Source organism: Coturnix japonica, chromosome 4 (genome assembly GCF_054131305.1).
Source record: "Coturnix japonica strain WE chromosome 4, WE-NBRP24, whole genome shotgun sequence".
NCBI lineage: Eukaryota > Metazoa > Chordata > Aves > Galliformes > Phasianidae > Coturnix > Coturnix japonica.
The window spans coordinates 81,377,435-81,400,000 of record NC_140666.1 but is presented as its reverse complement, the minus strand read 5'-3'; the positions used below and the strand labels follow the sequence as shown (position 1 = coordinate 81,400,000).

Here is a 22,566-nt window from a genome sequence, read left to right as displayed (position 1 = left end):
GTTATTTCTGTTCCCGATAAAGTTCATAATCAGGGAGAGCTAATTTAATGGAAATTATATGCAGTGATAATCTTATCCAATAAATTCATATTTCTTTCAATGGGAAAATACATCTCTTCAATAGGTTTTTAGTTTACATTAACAGTATTAGCTGCACTGCCTGCTGTCTGTGTCACTTGGTAGATACCTGACCAAAACTATGGCGGTTCTTGGGATGGAGTCTTCCAAAGACTTATCAGATAAACATTCAGCTTTCATGGCTTCATTCAAGAGAAATGATCCTGACAAGCAGCTTGTTATATCCACTATGTTTGCTTTCACTTTTCAGCTGTGCTTTTCAGGATTTTGTTCATAAGCTTTTACATTCTTTGCCAGAACAGATGGAGTTTATTATGAATCTAATGCCATATAAATTAAGATATGCCCTGAGCGACTTTTTGTCACATTACATTGATTTATCAATGTAGCCCTGCTCTGCTACTCTGGACAAAGAAGACGGCTTTGAAGAGCCTGATGTTAATACCCACCAGTTACAGTTGAACCTGCAACAGGCTTACTTTACTCCTGAATATCTAACAATCAGTGACCTCAGTGTGGAGGAAGCAATTCTGCTGTACCTGTAACAGGAAGACCATGAAGACACCACATGTGGAATTTATTCAGATGTTTAACATAGCATGTTGAATTGTCCAAGTTTTGTGGTCATATTGAAGACTAGTGATGACAACTGGGTGATGCACAGCTACTTTGGTTTGAAATCAGATGCCTCTTTCATTCTAGACATGCTGCTTTAATCTCCCAAGTGCTGTGCTGGCTTTTGCTCTCCTCTATATGACTTTGTCATCAACTGTGATGTTTGAAACAGCAAATTTTGCCTCTGTAGCCCTGTATTGCCCTGTTGACATCCTCTGTTAGCTTCACATGCCAGCTGGATGCGGAACACTACCTGCCACGTTTTTTGGAAAAGCCTTCAAATGTATAAAACCATTAACAGAATAAAAGCCAGGATTTCAATCAGGGTCAGCCAAGTGACAATATGTATCACCTGCAGTTCAGGTCATCCCAATGGGGCTGTCTTAGATAACAGATCTTAATCCATTCTTCCAAGCTGCACCAAAATAAAGATGTCAAAATGCTTGCAAAAAGGCAGGTACCTGAAATTCTTTGTGAATCTAAGCCTCAAAATCAAACACTGAATATGTTACTGAGCTGGGAAAGGAAAGAAGACTCTCAGAGTTCTTACATAACTAATTTAGTAACTCTCACTCTGTCTCCTGGAAAGTATTCATTTAAATGGAAGTAGCCACAAAGTTATGCTAAAAAGTGGTATTTAGATTTTATTCCCCATGATTAGTCTTCCTTTCCAGTAGTAAATCATTATAGAACAAACAACCATTGTCAGAGACTACTACACTGTTAAAGTGTGTTTTTTAATTGTCCCATCTCCCTGATTATTTTTATAGCACAACTGCATTTTCAGACTGAATACTTAATCCACCTTATGGTTCACTAGATATTAGAGGCCATTTACACTACAACAGCAGCAACTTTCTCAGCTGTCCTTGAAACGAAAGGTGAGAAGTTCCTTGTCAGTTTACGGTGAGCCCAAAGAGCTGATGATCCTTAGCTTCATTTAGATCTTTACTACACATTGTGACAATATTGAAACAACAAAGGAAGGTGAAAATCTTTCGTGTGCTTCTGCTTTGCCTATTGTAGTTTATTATTCATATTATTACAGTGCCTCTCAATATAGACCAGGACAAAGAACCTCCCCATGGTAGGATTTCTGAATAATTGTTGAGGGAGTAAAGTGATTAGGGTGTGGCACTGGGAGGATGAACTTTATCTCTAGTATAAGCACTGCCAATGCTTAGTATTCTTAACTCACAGAAATGGTGAGTTTATTAATGAAAGACATTCATGAGGATATGGCTTGGAAGAGTAGGTTAGCCATAACTACGTCTACAATGCTATTTAAAATCTACTGGTTTTAAAAAGAAGATGACAAATGAATTTTTAAAGACTTGCTTTCATTCCATCAGATGTCTTCACTTCCTTAACAGCACTGTAAAATCAAGAAAAACTATTTGAGTCAAGGGAATCAAACTAATATAAATGGATGAAAGTAATGCCACGTTCATGCTGCCGTCTGTTATACATCAAGATTATAATTCAGCATATTTTTCTAATTCCTCAAAACAACAGAGGTCACATTTTCAGTGGCCTTCCTAAATTACAACTACAGAAATGATGAATGCTTCCATGTGCAACAATAGGTACCTGCCTGCATAATGCAACTACATATAACTGCTTATAAACAGTGCTTGTATACACAAGATACTATGTACAAACATGCTTCGACACTTAAAAGTGCTTTAAACTGCAAGCACATGCATATCCTGAATATACTAAGGAGAAGTGTGTTTTGTTGTGTATTTTTTCTCCTAGTTTGGCTGCCAAAGTGAAAAATGACTGGAGGAAACAATTTAGTTGAAATTCAACCAAAACATGTTTTCTCTTTGTTTCCTGCCCCTTAAAAATAATAATTGCCAATCATTCTTTTATGCCAAAACATCTTGGTTTCAGCTCCTTCGGGGAAAAAGAAGGAAGTGTATGCTTAGATTCTAAGAAGTAATGGGGAGGAGCAGGATGAGTATGTTTCCATTTTATCCAGAAGCTTAGTGGCTTCGTGATGTTTGTGAACTATCTCCAATATTATTTTTTTTTCCATTTGTATCATAAAACTCTGTCCAAGAACAATCTTTTAGAATGTAAGCTGTTTGAAAAAAAAGATGTACATCTAATATCTAGCCTGATGCCATATGCAGAAGTAAATACAACACAGACTGTGAAGAAAATGGACTGATTCAAGGAGAAGAATATGACATTATAAATAATACACCTCTCTGGTACCATTGTAAAGATCAAATTCACCTGTGGAATTTTTTAACATTTTATAATTAATTCTCTAGCTAAGAATTTTCTTTTTCTACTCACATACTTGAAAACCAGATCTCTTTTATTCCAGATAGGAAATTATTCATTTGGACTTCAACTGTATAACCAGGATAAAGAGCTGTGATCAGCTGTGATCCTTATTCTGAGAGCAAAATGGAGTTCAAGGCCCAACTAAAGTAAGGTTAGAATGACTTTTTTTGGTGGTCAATGTTTCTAATGCCTACTTCTTTTTAGCAGACAGAGAAGATAGTGGCTGTTTCACGGTCTGGGCTCCAAGACCACAGGTTTGTAGTCATGCTACAGTGCACAGACTTGCTCTGCAAACACCTGAGTGCACAAAGGTGACAAAAATAAAAAGCAACTGAGACTTGACACTAAACTGTTATCTGCGAGCCTGAGTTAGGTGATATACAGGTTAGACTGAAATTAAGGTCACCATTATCTTTCTGTCTTTCTTCCACTATGGACACTGAGGTATGCTCTTTATTATGCAGACAGCATAACAATTTCATAACCAAGCAATGCTTCTTAAAACTTCATTCAAACAAGAAATCAGATGGTTACAACTATAACCTAGAATTCACCTTGGGAAATCAGCTTCTCTCTTCCCTACTGAGGCTTTATCTACCATTTAGCTGCCTTTTTTAAAGAGTTCAATATGAGAAATTTAGCAGTGAAGAGCTCTTGATGCAAAGGTGCAACCACCAGCTAGAAAGATACTCAAAGACAACAACAACAACAAAAAACAAAAAACAGTGTGTAGCCACATATGGCACAACAATAAGCTCCATAAGATACATGTAATGTTGGATGCTCATGTCAACGTCAAAGTAGCTGGGCAGAATTAACAACTGCAAAAATCCAGATGGTTCTGACTAATATCTAACCCCTGTTAAATAATATCCGCCTTGTTTTGATTAAGTTTAACCTATTTTTTTTCTTATATTATAATTTAGGAAATCAACAGGAATGCAACTTGACTTTAAGAGCAAGAGGCACAAGAAGTACTGAAGTTAAGAGATGTCAATAAGTTCCCAGTAGCATCTAAAATTGTCACTCTACACAAGACATTAAGGAAAAAAAATCCCTACAAGAATTGTATACTATATATATACACATAATTGCCTGAAAGGAAGGTTTTGATTCTACCTAACACAAAGAAAATAAGTCATTTTATGTAATTTCTTAATAAAAGGGACCGTGGTCTGAAGTACCACCGTTATTGTCCCTGCTGGATTTACTCTGCAGTCTCAGTCTAAATACTCCCAGAAGCCATACTGTGATGAGAAGTCATTTAAACACATTTGAAAATTTCATTATATGAACTACTTCCTTTGAAGAGGAACATCAATATTTCAAACACATAAAATTATTCTTTTTTCCACTAAGTTGAGCCATTACTCAATCCAGTGTTAAGTAGTTTTCTTTTCCCCAAATATAATATATTGTGAAGTGTAACACTGCATTTCAGTAAATTTAACTCTGTAATAATTTAGAACAAAATAAAGCCCATAAGAACATTTGATGAATTTAAAACACATGTATTAGTTGAGCAAATTTCTTATTAAATCTTACTTTGTATTTAGCAATCAATGGTGGGTTTGAGCTCTTCATTTTGAAATAATTTTATTCAAAATGAGTTTCGTAAAGTTATGATTTCTTTATTGCTTAAAACTCCTAAATATATTAAGTAGGACTACTTAGAATATAATTTATACTGAGAATTTATATATAATTTATACTGAGAAAGGTTACCCTAAAATTTTTGGATAGTTTACTGTTTTCAACCCCTAAAACACACAAGTAGGTCTACTGCAAAGTACAATGGAATAAAATGTTTTCCTTGGTATTTGAGTGCACATATTTTGAATACTGTGGGGTATTTGGATGAATGATTTTGATGAATGTCAACTGGCAGATGACAATTCAGTTTTCTAAAAAATTTTGACAAGTTTGTGTTTGCTTTTCTACTATTTTGAAGGATATACAAAACTTTCTGAAATGAAGATTTGAGGCAACCATGCTCGCATTCCCCTGTTCCTTCCTTCAGTAAAGCTTTCCAGACAACTTAGTTTTAGATAGGTTAGAACAGAAGAGAATTCAAACAAAAGTCCTTTGCAGGTCAGGTAATATCCCAGTCAACATGCTGGAGAATTTCATGCCTCTCTTACACACATCATTATCATGTTCCCTAATATCTTCCCCAGATAATCTTTCTATTTTTATTATCATTTTTAACCCTGATTGAAATAAAAAATATACAAGGAAATCCTTAACCCAGTTTCAGTGGAACCGGGATATTACCCTGCAGAAAGAGGTTGTTTCAATATAAGTAAAATATTTGATTCTTTGTGAGTTTATTCTAGAGGTTTTAAATGAAAAAGTCTGTTTCAGTATTGCTGTACAGTCTTCAGTTGCTATCTTCTCACTTCAGAATTATGTTCTTTGCTAATTTATGCTGATTTAACTCTGGACTCTTTATTCAAAGTCAAATGGACTCCCCACCAAAGGGAGACAATGAAAATTCTACACAAGTAAATAAATGTCAGGTTAGGTTCTTAGTAACGGACTTAGGGACTGGATTCAGGGTGAAAAAAGCTGTATTAATTTATTTCCATTACCAAACAAAAGTACATCTTACCATAATTTGCCAGAAGTAAAAACACTTATCTAATAAAATGGAAAAGACGGTATCACCTCTAATAGAAAAGATGTCAGAGTTGATTATTTTCCTCAGGGAGTGTGTATCAGAGGATGGCATTTCTCAAGAGATGAAAATTGTGGTAGATAAAGTCATGCCCGGCATCTAAATCCAGCTATGAAGTTCTAGGAGAAAAAGATCTAAGCCAGAGAGAACAACAAAAGGTCTTGATATACAGTCAGGTAAAACACCACTGGGCAGACAAGGTCACCCTGACAGCAAAACTTTAGCAAAGGTGATAGGAAAGGCAAAGAAGCCGACATAACAGCAGGGGGGAAACACATACTGCAGGTTTATTTTTCCCATTATGTTTGGAGACAGGTAGGAAGACAGCAAGTCTTTTCAGTGCCTGTCTGTAATGGGAAGTCTCTGACATCCTCTGTGTTCAGTAGAACTAGCTGCAAAGTAAGATCCTATAGAAATGACAGAAATGCTGGAGTCAGACTCCTGTTCTGCCTCAGAAACATACAAGTCATATGATGCTTATTAGTGAGCCTCTGATCTTCTATCAAATGTAGCTACAGAGGGATATATTTCATATGGATGATTTCAAAAAGACGTATTTTTCACATGAAGTATTTGGCTTTTTTATCCAGATAATTAAATACATTTTTTTGCAAAATCACTGTTTTTCAACAAATAGAAACCAAAACCAAAACATAAAAGTCATCACACAGTGTTCTATCTGCCAGTGAGTACAGATTAGGATAAGCTTTTGATCCCTATACTTCCACTGAAGGTAATGGAAATCCTCCATTCAGAGGAATAAGTACCTTTGTGTGGTACATATTATGCCACAAAAACCTATGCTTGAAAGAAAAGGAAGATACTGGAATAATACCATGCTTCTCAGATCATACATGTAAAACAGAAGAGAAATGGAACAGTAGAAAAAGAAAGAAAGGGGCTAACAGTCTATCAAATTCACCCCTGCACGGTACAATGTTAGGAACACGGTACAATGCATTCAAGTATGTTGGCATTTCTGTTTTTCTGTACATCCTATAAAAACTATGTGCTGGGTGGTTGTTTTTTTTTCCCCAAGGAAAATACCACTGGCATACATTAAAAACAGCTGTATTTCTAATTCCTACAAGAAAAAGCTTGTCATGAACAAAATGAGCTCCAATACAAAGAGACACACAAACTGCTCTGACAGGAGCAAGCTCATCATCTTGCACATGCATACATGCAGGAACACATTCTCTTCTTTCATTCCCCTTCACTATTACAGTCAGCATGTATAGCATTGGAGCAAAACCTGCAGCTCAGATCCAGCTGTCCCTGGCCTTTTGGGAAAAAAAAAAAAAAAGACAGATAAACACAGGTCTGAGCTGCAGAACTGGCTTAGTTTTTCACTCTAATCACCATATCTTCCTCAGCCACTGCACAGAATTAAAGTATGTATTTGTTAGCACAGTGTTTGGTCACATAAAACATCATATTTACTAGGACAACTATATGCTTGTTTAAACTGTGAAGACAATTTGCACAAGAAGAAAGGATAGATGTTGAACGCTTCTGATATGTAAAACTCAGGAAAAAAATGCAGGATACTGTTATTTTTATGTAAGTTTCCCAGAATGACTCTGCAGTCCTATTATTTCACACTCTAACCACAACTATGTGATATTCCATACAAATTAAACTTTTCATCTTTACAACCTGAAATGTTGTGTTAGGGTACTGTGCAAATCAAAGAAAGGCCACATACTGGGGCTGTTTGGACATGACCAGTGTAAGGGCTTGTGCGACAGCAAGAAGAAAACGTCAACGACTCAAGTACTATTTCAAACATCCACAGTTAAAAATACACTCACGTGCTTAAGCAGAGAACCCTAAAAAAAGCAGCATACATAGGAACTTACGTCATGACCAGTGTCTCATCTCCAGGTTCGCTAAGTAATCCATCTACGAAGACTGAAGTGCTTGTAAAGTTATGCGTACTCCAAGTCTGGCCTTCATCAATGCTGAACCTGTGAAAAAATCGAAATGGTTTTCATTTGCAAGTATTTTATAAATCAGAATTCATTGAAAAAATAAAAAATCCCACAACCACTAAACCCTAAGATGTCCAATCACCAATACACAGTATGCTTGAGTGGTGTATCATTAATATTCCAGGGTCTCCCATCTTTATTAGAAAGAGTATAATAAATTTATGACAACAATGGAAATTCTCAGGCAAATAAAAAATGTTGTCCATCAACAAACAATCCTGCTACCTTGTAGGTTCAAGAGTCAGTTAATTTACAGATCTCTCCTGAACTGGAGACCTGTTAAGCACAGGTCAGTGAAATGTAAGTATGAAAAACAGCTCAACTGCTAAAACACAAGTGCTAAAACTGCAGGCATCAAGACAATGGCCCCTTACAGCTATGGCAATCCACATACAAATTTTCAATAGATATTCAACAAAGTGTATTTCAAATACTCTGTGTACACCAAAATTATGACTAGAATTCTTTCGTCTTGCATACTTTTTGTCCAGGTCTTTTTAATGCTAGGGTAATTATGGTTTTCAGTCCAGCTAATGAAGCACACAGCCACAATTTTATTAGAATAAGCAGCATTATGCAAAAATGAGCCTTGTTATGATCAGTCTCCTCAATCACTTGCACCTTCTATTTCCTAACCTAGGGGAAAGTGTCCCTGCCCTTGCCAAAGGAGTGGGAACTACATAATCTTTAAAGTCCATGCCAATCCAAACCATTCTATGATTATATATCTTTTTATTTTGTACTGCAAAGATTTTAGTTTTATATGCCATTACACAATGTTACCATATTTTGCTTTTCTATCATGCAGTGTAAAATTTATTATTTTATAACAAAATTATTTGCAACCTAACTTTCCTCTCAAACAAGAAAACGCCATTTTCTGTATTCCCATCATGTGACGGAATCTACACAGAATGTGTAATACAATTAATTAGTGCACAAATTTCTCAGAAGAACTGGGCATCTTGCATATGGTACTATACAACTTGTATGCACACTGAAATTCTTTCCCCATTGGCTCCAAAAGACTGCATTGCATTGTTCTTGCCAGAGCAATTCATGGCTGTTCTCCAATGTCCTCATTACTGTGGCTGAAGAGGACAGAGCTTTATCACAGTATGAAACAACTATTTTGACCTAAGGCATGGTAGGTAGAACATCACTGCCTTACACTGCTGGTGCAAACCAGTAGCAGATAATAACCATGATAAATATGACTTGTACTGTAGAGTTCCAGGATATCCTTTTAAGCAAAAATATCTACACTGATGCAATAAAATCTTGTTATGATTAATTCATTATGTCATGGTACCAATACCACCAAGAAGTAATCTTTCTTCAGAAACATCTTTCTGAATTCTGTCAAATTAATTAATGTTAAATTAAGCTGATTACACTCGCATATCATACATGATTACATTGAAATGTTCATCTTAAAATCTGATTTTTGTCTCATGTACTGAATACATAATAGCTTGCTCTAAGTGACTGTAGGATTACTTGAGTATTTTCAGTGGGATAGAGGTATCTTTGATGGCCACAATAACTCCACCGTGGTCCAGGTACAAGATATGATGCTCTTCTTCAAAGACCTACAAATAAGAAAACAAAAAGCCCAACTAAGCAAATGCAGAAATTAAATGTATGAGAAAACCAGAGTTAAAAATCTTATGTTTCATGAAGTCTATACTGTAAAAAGAAAAGGACAAACAAGTCAGTTTAACTCTTACACTTCTCTCTTCACCCAGTTGTAACAGAAAAGAAAGGTAAGCAGGTGAATCAGAAAACGTTCAGGTTCAAATCACAGTCAGATTAAACTGTCTGAAGTGATTTTAGCCCTAGCTTACATTTCTCGCAGTATGCATTCTGCATTCTTTCCTATTATATATCACCAGGTGACCTATCACCTTACTTCGGTATTTGCCATATTCTTTATATCTTGCAGAATGAAATGCTTTGTAATCTAATTCTAAGAAAAATAGGAAAACTGTCACTGTCTGGGACTGTCTTGCGTGTTCTTTCTTCCGACTCCACTGAAGTTGAAATAATTGGTCTCAGTGTTTTCTGCATTTCCAATGTCAATGATTTATTTAAATTCAAACTTTGTGATGACATAAGAAGGCTGCTCTAAGCTCTAAACAAAAATACATGTAATACTGATTTAATGATATAAAGGATTCAAAATCTCCTAAATTCTTTTTATACTTTTTTTTCTTTTTTTGAGGTCATCAGTAGCACTAAAATAAATGAATAAGAAATAACCACTCTTTTCTGCACCAGTTACCTGTTTTAAGACAGTGTTTACTCATGTTATTAGATAGTGAAAGTTCATTTACCATAAGACTGAGTGATAAAGTGAGAGTTTATGCACACTCAGAACTGTCCATAGATGAACACAGAGCCTCCAACACACTTTGACAAAGCCAAAGAAACACAACTGTGAGCTCTACTTCACCTTGTGAATAAGAAAATGCAGACAATGCACAATGCCTTTTTTTTTTTTTAATGACAATGTTAAATGCTACACTTAAGAGATATGTCAGCAAGACCGAACCAAAGAGAGAAAATTCTTAATCATACAGCACATTCACAATTACTTCAAAAATAGCAAGCATTTAATTTGCCTTTATAATTCAGTATTCCTCTCATTACTAAGGATATGTGTTACAAGATTCCTAGGTTTTCGAGTGTTTCATTGGCTTTTTGGTGTTGTCAGTTTACTGGCAGAACCCTGATATGGGACATTTACAGTCCTATCTACTTGCTCCATGCAGCTGCACATTTTAGAAGACAATTCAGTGAAATGCAGATGTACTTCCAAAGGATGAGATCACTTCAACTCAGATAAGCCAGCAGAGTTTTGATTCTTCTTCAAAATTCATTCGAACTTTTGCTCAAATCAAAATGAAACAGCAATGCCAGAACAGATAGTGTCTGGAGAAGGAGTTAGGAGATATGGTCTAAGGGTTTTCTGTATGTATGGTAAACAGAGGACAGTTGGACTAGATGATCTTATAGGTCCTTTCCAACCTTGTGATTCTATGATTCTATTATTTTATGAACACAAAGTTTCCAAAAGCTACACCTTCACACAGAAGATAATGGAAGATGTTGTCTGCATGACTTCATCCTATTTAGGTTTTCCCAGAAGAGCGCCACAGAAATTCCTAGTGCACCAAATCAGTAGATCACGTTTACCTCACTCCTGTGTAAGCTATGGCATGCTTTCATTTTCTTTAACTTGAGGATGAACTACAAATATGGGAACTGATCTTTTTTATGAATCATGGACTGAATCTGAGTTAACAATGTGATGCTCTAGTACAAAAAGAGAGATCTCCTCCTGAAGTAAGGTGACAGCCAAGGCATCAGGATATCAAGGGAAATCATTTCATTCTGATTAGTAATTATAAATTCTGTAATGTTGCATCCAGTTCCTCTGTTCTTCAGGAGAGGATTTTAGATAGTCTGATCGACATACAACAAAGGGGAAAAGCAGTTTAGAAACTCCATCCCTTAGGAAAAAAGGCAATTGCTTTCCTTCCAGAGAGGGGGGTGGGAGGGAAAGCCTGTGCTATGGGTAGACATGATAATTGCCTTTCAACATCTGAAAGGTTATTTAAAGCTGACAGGAAACCTCTGCTCCCAAAAGACAGGAAGAAAACTGCTTACCTTGCAAAATGTGTGGAACAGCAAGAACAACTACAAGAAGCAAGGATATGCAAAACAGCTTATGTTAAATGTTAAAAAATCTATGAAATGAGGTAAAACACCATATAGGAGCACAGCAGAATCTCCTACAGTGAAAGATTAACAAATAGGCCGGGAAAATCTCTGTTTTAGTTGTTCCTGATACAACCAATGTTGCTTCAGAGCAGGTGGTTGGATTATCTTTTGCCTTCTTCCCAGTCCTATATTCCTATCTCAGTGCCAAAATTGCTATTACTTCAGGAAAGCAGTTTTAATTAAAATCAAGTGAGCAACGATGGGTTTGATTTTAACTGTCACAATAAGGACCAGTTTGTGGCTGGTTTTACAGTTAGAATAGTCATCCTAAGGTCAAGTTCCAACACATATCATCTGTTGGAGTGTCTCAAAAATAAAAGCAGCAAAATATGACTTTGATCTCCATCCCTCTTTCCTTCTTATTTCTCACCCTATCAAAATTATGAAACTCTGTGAAATGGTGACAATAAAACATGAGAGGCCTCTGTTAAATATGAGATAGCACAGAACAGGCTGTAAATTCTGGAAGGCTTTTGCATTTAAACACCTATTTATCATCTGCTAGAATTCAAGAAAGAATTTGGCATAAAATCTTATCCTTTAAAACTTAAAGAACATTACCAAGATAAAAATAATATATTTATTTTAAAAAGTTATCTAGCAGAGCATTAATGGCTATCTAGAATAGCAATACAAGAAAAAGTACGTATTTACTCTTACGTTGAAGGTGATGAGCACAATAACAATAGTGAGTGCATTTTCTCACTTACTTATTCGCAGATAATAACACAGCTTTTATTTCAGTAGAACATTAAAACACCATTTTAACTGAAATAAAATACTTTTTGATACATCGGTACTTGAGGGCTGTTTTTTTCTTTTCTCTGGTTATACATTAAAAGTAGACTACAGAACCGCTCGTGTCTTATTACTACTGCTATGGATATTTACACTCATAAAGAGAATAATATTGAGACAGAGCAGTTTAAAATAAAGTGACTTACAAAGGTGCTTAAATCAACACTATGCATTGGAAGCATAAGGTATCCAAAAATCAAATGCCATTTCAACCACTGTGAGGAAAAAAAAAAAAATACTGTGGTGTATTTAGTCCTATAAATGATTAAATAATTCTAAAAGATATTTAAAGCTTTACTGTGTTTTTGTTTTGTTTTTTTTTCAATCTTTTATGTGTACTCATTTTCAATGGAGAACAAGCTTTAAGCTTTAATAGCAGTTTTTAGTTACAAAGAAAAAACATTTCCCCCTTCCTAAGTAAACCCGATCTTTCAGCTTGGAATATTTGTACTGCAAGATTTAGCCCAAATCCACTTCTTTGTTAGCATAGGAAGATTGCTGAAATTAATAAAAACCTAACTGGATTGCCTGTTTCTTATGCAAGGTACTGATAAGATCTGTAAAGAGACCAAAATATTTGAGTTTCAGGAGAATTGGATCACCCAACCAATTTGGATCTTTGCAAATCACCACCTTAATCTCTAAGTTTGAAAATGAAATGTGGATAATAACAGACATCTGTCTCAGAAGAGTGGGTATATAAAGATAAATTGTGCGTAATAAAATTCAACATATTGGGTAAATTAAAAAAATATCTTAAATTATTTCAGTTTCATACCTGGCGCCATGTCTTCCCACAGTCAGATGTGATGTACATTTCTTCTTTATACTCAACCAGCTGGGATCCCAGGTTACCTGTCACAAAAGATAAGGAAAGAAGGGGGCACGTAATTAGCCAGAGAGAGGTTGGAAATAATTCTGACACCAGTCAGAATGAGAACAAAACTCAGATGAGTGGTTTTATTCTATTAAAAACAGACATAGTCTCTTATAATAAATGAATAAATAAATAAATAAATAAATAAATAAATAAATAAATAGCTTATGCATCATATTTATTTCTTTATTTCTTTAAACACTCCTAGTTGTATATAGGCAGGAGTAATGAGCCTTAATTCTGTTAAAACGTGTATTTAAGATATACGTGTACATGAATTCAAAAGCCATACCTTAACCACATTATGTAAAATTATTCATTTTTAACTTGAATTGTTTAAAAAACAAAAGAAGTTTTGAAATGTAAGACTTTATGGAATGGTAGAAAAATCCAGGATCTAGATAAATATGTTGAACTGAAAAGAGGGGTTATGATCCAAAAAGCTCTGTAAATGTGAAAGTCTAGAGCAGAGTTACTTGTTTTACTTAAATAGTCACCAGGAGGCCATGGAATATTTTGACAAATTACACTAAAGAATAGCAGCCAGCATTCAGATTACTGTGCAGATTACTGACTTCTGCATACAAAAGTCTTCAAACAAATTTGTAAAGCAAGATTGTAGATGTAACCCAAGTAGTAATATCTCTATCTTTTAACTTGTGGTGTTTAAAACAGCAAATCATTAAACCACCAGTTTACAGTGTTATAATGGAGAACCAATCATAGCTCCATATCTTTTCTAAATGATGTCCTTTCAAGTGATTTTGATTTGAATATATGCATTGCATGCTTTCACAGTAAAAAGAGAGAAGTTATCAGATATTCCTAAGCAGAAGAGATTAGGAAAGAAAAACCACGAGATTACAACAGCAATATGTAATTTCACTTGCATGTTATACAAATAGCTGTTTTTACCACCAAAACAGATCTGTTTACAGAGTATGGTCATTGGAGCTGAAAGGCGCTGGAGAAGAATAACTGTATGCACTGCTCAAAATACACTCTCTATTTGGACCATCAAGACTGCGTGTGCTATGTCATTTAATGGTTTACCTGTGTTATTTAATCCTGTATAGAGCCTAGATGAGATATGCTAAACTTCATGCAGAATCAGAGAATTTATATGATGGAGTTCATTTCTTTCAACAGCGCCTTCTTGGTTTTTCCTCCTTCCATGCTCTCATTTATCAAGTAGTTCATCACTGATATAGTTGGCTGTGTTATTTTGAAAATAAGACTCCACTCTTGGAGGCCATTAGGCTCCTGGATAAATGCCAATAATTGTCTCTCGTACCTTTTACAGAACTCTATTTACGAGAGTAGGTCTTTATTTTGAGAAGTGCTATGGAGCTGCGCTTTAAAAAGTGCAGTGGTAAATTGTGTTAGCTAATGGAGAATAATTCTGTAAACCAACATCATTAACTTTTGTTTCATTAGAAAGACTTTTACATCCATCTGATAGATTAATAACAAAGGTATCAGCAAGTGCTTTGTAACTACAGCTTTGTAAGGACAGCCCTGACTTCTCCTTGCTTTGGTTTTACCTCTGTTGTCAAAAAAACAAAAGGAGATGGGACTCAGTTATAGTTGCAGAGAAACTCTATTCTGTCAAAAATACAACTAATGAAAAACTTTGCATGGAGGTGGATTGCTTTGGGAAGAAAGCACTGCTTCTTGACCTTTGAAAGCATCCCACCTTCCGATCAAGGGCAAAACAAACAAAAAAGCAGAAAAACAGAGGTGCATGAAGAGATTTCTGATTGCTGATGTCATGCTGTGGGCATTGATGAAGGGTGAAATGTCCAATACCTCCAGATTTTTTAAGAGAAATACATCTACCACTTAATTTTGGAAACTTTGTAAGTTGAAATCTACAAACTATGTCTCCAAACCATTCTGTTTAATCTATGTCACAAAGGAGTAAGAGTTTTCCCTATTTAAAGAGTTACATTGTTTAAACTTCTATATCCTAGTAAAATGCAACTTCAAAGACATTATTATATCTGAGTAAAAAGTTATGATTCAAGGCTCTAACTATCTCAAAGTGTGTCATGTTGCTGAATTAAGTCAGCTAACAAGCATATGTAACAACACCCCATAAACTCCTTTCCAGCAGCTCCAATTCACTTCAAATGAAATGCAAATAAAGTACTGACATTAATAGCCTTATAAACAAGTAACAGCAAAGTCACAGAAGCACTCACAAAATAGAGCTGAAATACCTTTTCATACCTTTGAAATGCCTTTTCTGTATCTGAGTGCAATTATGAACCGTATTTGTGATGAGAGTGGTGGCCAATAAAACATAACAAAACTGACATCACAATCAAGGGATATAGAAGGTAAGAAATAGCCTTTCTGTTAAGTTCTGTTCAACTCTTATGACTGGGAGCCAACACTTCAGTCAAAGACATCAAATGCCTCATCCAAAAAAAGAACAGTTTTTAAATGCCACCCTGCTACCCACCTGACATGTTCTAACTGTAACACAACCCACAGATATAACAGTAAGCTGGTTGTCTGGAGAATCGTGCTAAATTTTATGCTCTTTATTATAGCTGTAAAAGTCTGAAGTAACTCCTCAGATGTGCCAATACAACATGGAACCCTTTCATCATTTTATTGGCTCTGTATTACATCTCAAAATACTTCTGTGGTAACAAGTAAAGGTAATATAATACACTGAGCACAATTCAAGTTCATACTGAAAATGTTACTGCATCTGGAATGGGTGAGGTAACCATAAAACACAAGTTCCATCTCTACAGGAGTGGCAAGGCTGGAAGTACAGGGGCACTGACTGATATTCCATGTTGTCATGGTTTAATAATTTTGTAATTTTTGCTATCAGTATTCCACATCATAACATCATATAAAGCATGAATAATTTTACTGAATCTGCAACTTATCAGAAGAAGACTACATCTCCCAGGGAACAACACGATAGGTCACGGGACCTGGACTCTATATTAACTCTGTCGCAGAACAGACTGACGTCTTTCGAGTTCTGGCGTTCAGGGGAGTGTGTGGGAGCCTTCAGCCGTTCGCCTAGATTTACAGTAGGCCTCTCGGTTACGGGACTCATTCTCTCTCCTATTTTGCTTGATTCGTTAGCTCAATTTTCAATTATATTGTATTATATTGTGTTATCCTGTATTTCGATATAGTATTTAGTAAATAAGTGTGCCTCCTTAGATCGTTGCCGCTGTTTTCTTTTCCTAATTAACTTTTTCTTTTCGGCCTAGGGCCCCTCCGGGGCCCACGGCCCCTGTCACGGACGCAGGTGGATTTTTAGTTCAAACCGTGACAGATTTTTGGTGGAGAATGCGGGCAAATTGAGTTGCTGTTTTTTCTGTGTTTTTCTTCTGTTGCTCTTTTAGCTTTTAACAGAGCTACGAGTTTTTTTCCCTGTTAAGGAGCTATCTCGTGTTTGCGATTCTGCACCTGCGAGCTTGACCTTGAAAGTCCAGGCGGACTGCCAATACTCCGGTATATTTTATAAACACTGCTGAGCTTTGTTTTCTTTCACTTTTTTTCTCTCTATTGGAGGGAAAAAAAAAATGTTTTCTCTACTAAATTTGTTTTACCAGGGACTGTGTGCCATTGGTTCCTTTTTTGAGACGCTCCAAACATATTGGGCCATGTTTAAGCTAACCACTTTTTCTTATGGAGCTATACAATTGTATAATGGATTGAAAGCATGGTTAGCAATGCTCACTTCGTATCTGTATACAGCTCCAGAGGGAGCAACTAATGCAACTAATTATACAGAAATGGTGATTTTTAAGCGTGCTCCTCTTTCTTTCTATGAATCCTTTATGCAGTTTTTGAATGATCAGTGGGCCACACTCTTAATCTCCCTGAACTTACTGTTGATTATTGTAATAATCTCACTCAGTATCTGGATTTATAACATCCGGAGGAAGTCTTCCCTAGAACCAGAGAATACTGAGTGGCAGGGAATTGAAGAGATTCTCAAAGGACAGACATCTTCAGTGTTATGGAGCTTCACTCCTGAACACTTGAAGAATCCTGAGAGTTTGATTGCATATTTGAGGCAGGAATGTTGTGGCTCAGGCAGATCTCAGGAGGCACAAATGATTTTGGGCCTAGCTAATGCTTATTGGGCCTTAGTCAATACCATTCCTGAGAGGGAAGTTTTTGAAGCTGAGAGAGAGAGTCTCAGGGCCGAGAAAGAGAGTCTTAGAGCTGACGCAGAAAAACTTTGGGATGAGAAAAGCTCCCTGCAATCCCAACTCAACACCCTCCAGTCCGAGCACAGCGCCCTCCGGTCCGAGCACGACACTCTCCAGTCCGAGCACGGTGCCCTCCGGTCCGAGTACAACACTCTCCAGACTGAGCGCGATGCCCTCCGGACCGAGCACAATGCCCTCCAGACCGAGCACAACACTCTCCAGTCCAAGTATGACGCCGTCCAGTCTGAGTGCGGCACCCTTCAGGCCAAGCATGATGCCTTCCAATCCAACTGTGACACTCTCCAGTCCGAGCACAGCGCCCTCCGGTCCGAGTACAACACTCTCCAGACTGAGCGCGATGCCCTCCAGACCGAGCACAACACTCTCCAGTCCAAGTATGACGCCGTCCAGTCTGAGTGCGGCACCCTTCAGGCCAAGCATGATGCCTTCCAATCCAACTGTGACACCCTCCAGTCCGAGCTCAACACTCTCCAGACTGAGCGCGATGCCCTCCGGTCCGAGCACGACACTCTCCAGTCCGAGCACAGCGCCCTCCGGTCCGAGTATGACACTCTCCAGTCCAAACACGATGCCCTCCAATCTGAGTGCGTCGATCTCCAGTTCAAACATGACTCTATTGACTCGTTGTACACTGACCTCATGGCCGACTACAACGCCCTCAAAGCCAATCGCAGCACCCTCCGGTCTTTGTACGACGAGCTCCTGTCTGACTACGACGCTCTCCAGTCTGAACACAAAGACCTCCAGTCCGGGTACGACAATCTCCGGGCAGCGCGCAGCGCCCTCCTGTGTAAGCACAACGCTCTCCAGTCTGAGCACGACACTCTCCAGTCCGAGCACAGCGCCCTCCTGTGTAAGCACAACGCTCTCCAGTCTGAGCACGACACTCTCCAGTCCGAGCACAGCGCCCTCCTGTGTAAGCACATCGCTCTCCAGTCTGAGCACGACGCCCTCCAGTCTAGTTATAACGTCCTTAGGGCAGAATGCGACACCCTCAAGTCTGAACCGTATGTACTCCAACTTAACCAACCACCGGGGGCACCAGATACAATGTTGGTTGCCCCTGTAAGAGGGCGAAAAACAAAACGAGTTTCAACTCAGATAGAGAAAATGCAGAAGGAGTTAGAAGAGCGGAGGGAGTTAGGAGAGCAGGACTCAGGAGAGCAGGGGGATTCAGGAGAGCAGGGGGACTCAGGAGGTCAGGGGGACTCAGGAGAGCAGGAGGAGTCAGAAGACCAGAGGAAGTCGGCGGAGCAGAGGTTGTTAGAGCAGTATAAGAAGATGTTAGAGGAGGAGAAGAAGTCAGAGGAGCAGAGAAAGTTAGGAGAGAGAAAGTTAGGAGAGAGGAAAAAGGAGGAAGGTCGCCTGGAGGAAATAACACAAGCGTCAGAGTCAGGGTCAGAGTCAGACGAGGAGCCAAAAGCTAGATTTTCTTTACGAGAATTTCTCGAGTCCAAACTTATAGATGGGGCAGCCTCATCAACACAGCTGCCAACATTAACACCTGAGACTCTTGATAGAGCAAAAGGTGAGCAAAGTATTACGACCATTATTGATCGATCTTTTAAACTGAGTGAAATTCGAGATCTGAGAAAGGATTTCACACGTCAGCCAAAAGAAAATATGGTCACTTGGTTACTTCGCTGCTGGGACAATGGTGCCAACAGTGCGTGGCTCGATGGCAGTGAAGCTCGCCAACTGGGTAGCATTTCCAGGGACTCACGTGTGGACAGAGGTATAGGCACATGCCAAAATCGGTCCTACACCCTCTGGAAGCGGATGTTGATAGCGGTAAGAGATAGATTCCCCTTTAAACGGGACTTGGAGCCTGAGAAAAAGAAATGGACTGATATGGAGAAAGGTATCCAATTTTTGAGAGAAAGGGCTCTGGTGGAAATGCTCTACAGCCCCCAGTTCAATCGTAACAATCCAAACCAATTACATGATCCTGAAGCAGTCCACGTTCCACGACAAATGTGGCGTGACTTTACAAAGGCAGCTCCAGAAAAGCATGCCAGTGCACTTGCATTGGTATATGGCAAAGGGGAAAGAAAGCCCCCTGTAAATGAGCTAATTAGCAGACTTCAGGAGCTTGAATTATTTATAAGCGCTACAGAAGTTAAGCTTTATACTTCAGCCATTGTCCAAATGGGAAAAAAAATAGTGGAAAGGTTAGACAAAGTGGAGGAAACACAAAGTGATATTATTGACAAATTGGCTAATGTGCCTGATGTAGATGAATCCACGGTGGTACCAGATGATGGAAACCAGGATTTCCACGATCGCCTATTGAGAGAGCTAAACAACATGAGTTCCTCTCGACCTGTATCATCGAAAATCTCAACCATAAAAAAGAGACGTCCTCGTATTCAAGCAAATGACAACGATAAGTCACCTCGAATCAACAATGAGACTACACGTCTTGCCTTGTTGCTTTTCCTCTGTAGTCATGGGGAGGACATGAAGAAGTGGTGTAATTCATCCACTTCTGCACTTCAGGCACGAGTGAAAGAATTACAAGGTGAAACAACTACCAAGGTGAACTCTTCCAAGAAGGGGAGAGTTCCAGTTGCTGCAAGTCAACGAGGTAAACAATAGAGGGGCCCTGCCCCCAGCCAGGGGGGGGAAAGGGACAACAGAGTATACTGGACTGTGTGGATTAAGTGGCCTGGCACATCTCAACCACAGAAATATAAAGCCTTGGTGGACACTGGTGCACAATGCACCCTAATGCCCTCAAGTCACCAAGGGACACAACCAATATATATCCATGGAGTGACTGGGGGTTCCCAAGAATTGACTATGTTGGAGGCCGAAATAAGCCTCACTGGTAAAAACTGGCAGAGACACCCTATTGTGACTGGTCCAGAGGCTCCATGTATACTGGGAATCGATTACCTTAGGATGGGATATTTCAAGGATCCCAAGGGGTATCGATGGGCCTTTGGGATAGCTGCTGTAAACACAAATGGTGTTAAGCAGCTGTCAACTTTACCTGGTCTGTCAGATGATCCTTCTGCTGTGGGGTTGCTCCAGGTAAAAGACCAAGAGGTACCAATTGCCACCAGAGTGGTTCACAGACGGCAGTACCGCACCAATAGGGACTCATTGCTCCCCATTCAAAAGCTAATTCGCCAATTAGAAAATCAGGGAGTGATTAGCAAAACGCACTCGCCTTTTAACAGCCCCATATGGCCAGTGCGTAAAACCAGTGGGGAATGGAGGCTGACGGTAGATTACCGTGGCCTGAATGAAGTTACACCTCCATTAAGTGCTGCTGTACCAGACATGCTAGAACTCCAGTATGAATTGGAGTCAAAAGAAGCTAGGTGGTATGCCACTATTGATATTGCTAATGCCTTCTTTTCCATCCCATTGGCTGCAAAATGTAGGCCACAGTTTGCTTTTACCTGGAGAGGTATCCAGTATACCTGGAACCGTTTACCCCAGGGGTGGAAGCACAGCCCAACAATTTGCCATGGATTGATCCAAGCTGTTTTGGAACAGGGTAATGCTCCTGAACACTTGCAGTATATTGATGACATTGTAGTGTGGGGCCATACAGCAGCAGAGGTTTCCAAGAAAGGGAAACAGATAATCCAAATTCTTTTGAAAGCTGGTTTTGCCATTAAGCGCAGCAAGGTGAAGGGGCCTGCCCAGGAAATCCAGTTCTTAGGCATAAAATGGCAAGATGGACGTCGTCACATCCCAGCAGATGTGATTGACAAAATCACTGCTATGTCTCCGCCCACAAATAAAACAGAGACCCAATCTTTTCTGGGAGTAGTGGGCTTTTGGAGAATGCATGTCCCAAACTACAGCCACATAGTGAGCCCTCTCTATCAGGTAACACGGAAGAAGAATAATTTCTCATGGGGTCCTGAGCAGCAGCAGGCTTTTGAGCAGATAAAACAAGAAATAGCCCGTGCCGTGGCCTTGGGGCCAGTACGGACGGGACAGGATGTGAAGAACATCCTCTACACTGCTGCTGGAGAGAAAGGTCCCACCTGGAGTTTGTGGCAAAGAGCCTCAGGAGAGACCCGAGGCCGACCCCTAGGATTTTGGAGTCGAGCATATAAAGGGTCTGAGGAGCGCTACACTCCAACTGAGAAGGAGATCTTAGCCGTGTATGAGGGGGTTCGGGCTGCTTCTGAAGTAGTTGGGACAGAGGTTCAGCTTCTTCTAGCACCTCGCTTGCCAGTAATAAACTGGATGTTTAAAGGACAGGTTCCCTCCACCCATCATGCTACTGATGCCACTTGGAGTAAGTGGATTTCATTAATTACTCAACGAGCTCGAATGGGAAAACTCAGCCGTCCTGGAATTCTAGAAGTGATCATGGACTGGCCTGAGAGTAAAAAAATTGAAATACCACCTACAGAAGAGGTATCACGTGCTAAAGAGGCACCACCATACAATGAGCTACCAGAAAACGAAAAGAAATTTGCCCTATTCACAGACGGATCATGTCGTATTGTTGGGAAGCATCGCAGATGGAAAGCTGCTGTATGGAGCCCCACACGACAAGTTGCAGAGGCCACTGAAGGTAAAGGAGAATCAAGTCAATTCGCAGAGGTAAAGGCTGTTCAGCTGGCTTTAGATGTGGCTGAACGGGAGAGGTGGCCAATGCTTCATCTTTATACTGATTCATGGATGGTGGCAAATGCCTTATGGGGGTGGTTGCAACAGTGGGAAAATGATAATTGGCAACGAAAGGGTAAACCTGTTTGGGCTGCTGAACTATGGAAAGACATTGCTGCCCGAATAAGGAACATTGTTGTAAAGGTGCGCCATGTAGATGCTCATGTGCCTAAAAGTAAGGCTACTGAAGAACATAAAAATAACCATCAGGTTGATCGAGCTGCCAAAATTGAGGTGGCTCAAATAGACTTGGACTGGCAGAACAAGGGTGAATTATTCCTAGCTCGGTGGGCCCATGAGACTTCAGGTCATCAAGGAAGGGATGCAACATATAAGTGGGCCAGAGACCGAGGGGTGGACTTAACTATGGACGCTATTGCTCAAGTTATTCATGATTGTGAAACATGCGCCATAATTAAACAAGCCAAGAGGATGAAACCTATTTGGGGGGAAGGGCGATGGCAAAAGTATAAATATGGAGAGGCATGGCAGGTTGATTATATCACCTTGCCACGATCTCGCAATGGTAAGCGTTATGTACTCACCATGGTGGAGGCAACCACTGGGTGGCTCGAAACATACGCA

General features: G+C 39.0%; 1 protein-coding gene across 12 annotated transcripts in view; it reads right to left on the bottom strand.

Annotated features, from left to right (window-relative positions):
• Window positions 1-22,566, bottom strand: part of SORCS2 (sortilin related VPS10 domain containing receptor 2) — a 513,640-nt gene that overhangs the window by 40,533 nt on the left and 450,541 nt on the right. For 10 of the 12 annotated variants that reach the window (XM_085547385.1, XM_085547393.1, XM_085547391.1 and 7 more), the window contains exons 12-14: window positions 13,025-13,101; window positions 9,163-9,254; window positions 7,531-7,638 (exon numbers count right to left, since the gene is read on the bottom strand). In XM_085547385.1, the coding sequence (XP_085403511.1) occupies window positions 7,531-7,638; window positions 9,163-9,254; window positions 13,025-13,101 (277 nt within the window). Of the gene's footprint in view, window positions 1-2,318; window positions 6,076-7,530; window positions 7,639-9,162; window positions 9,255-13,024; window positions 13,102-22,566 lie in introns of those variants that run through there. The other 2 variants (XM_085547395.1, XM_085547396.1) reach the window with 2 other exon arrangements.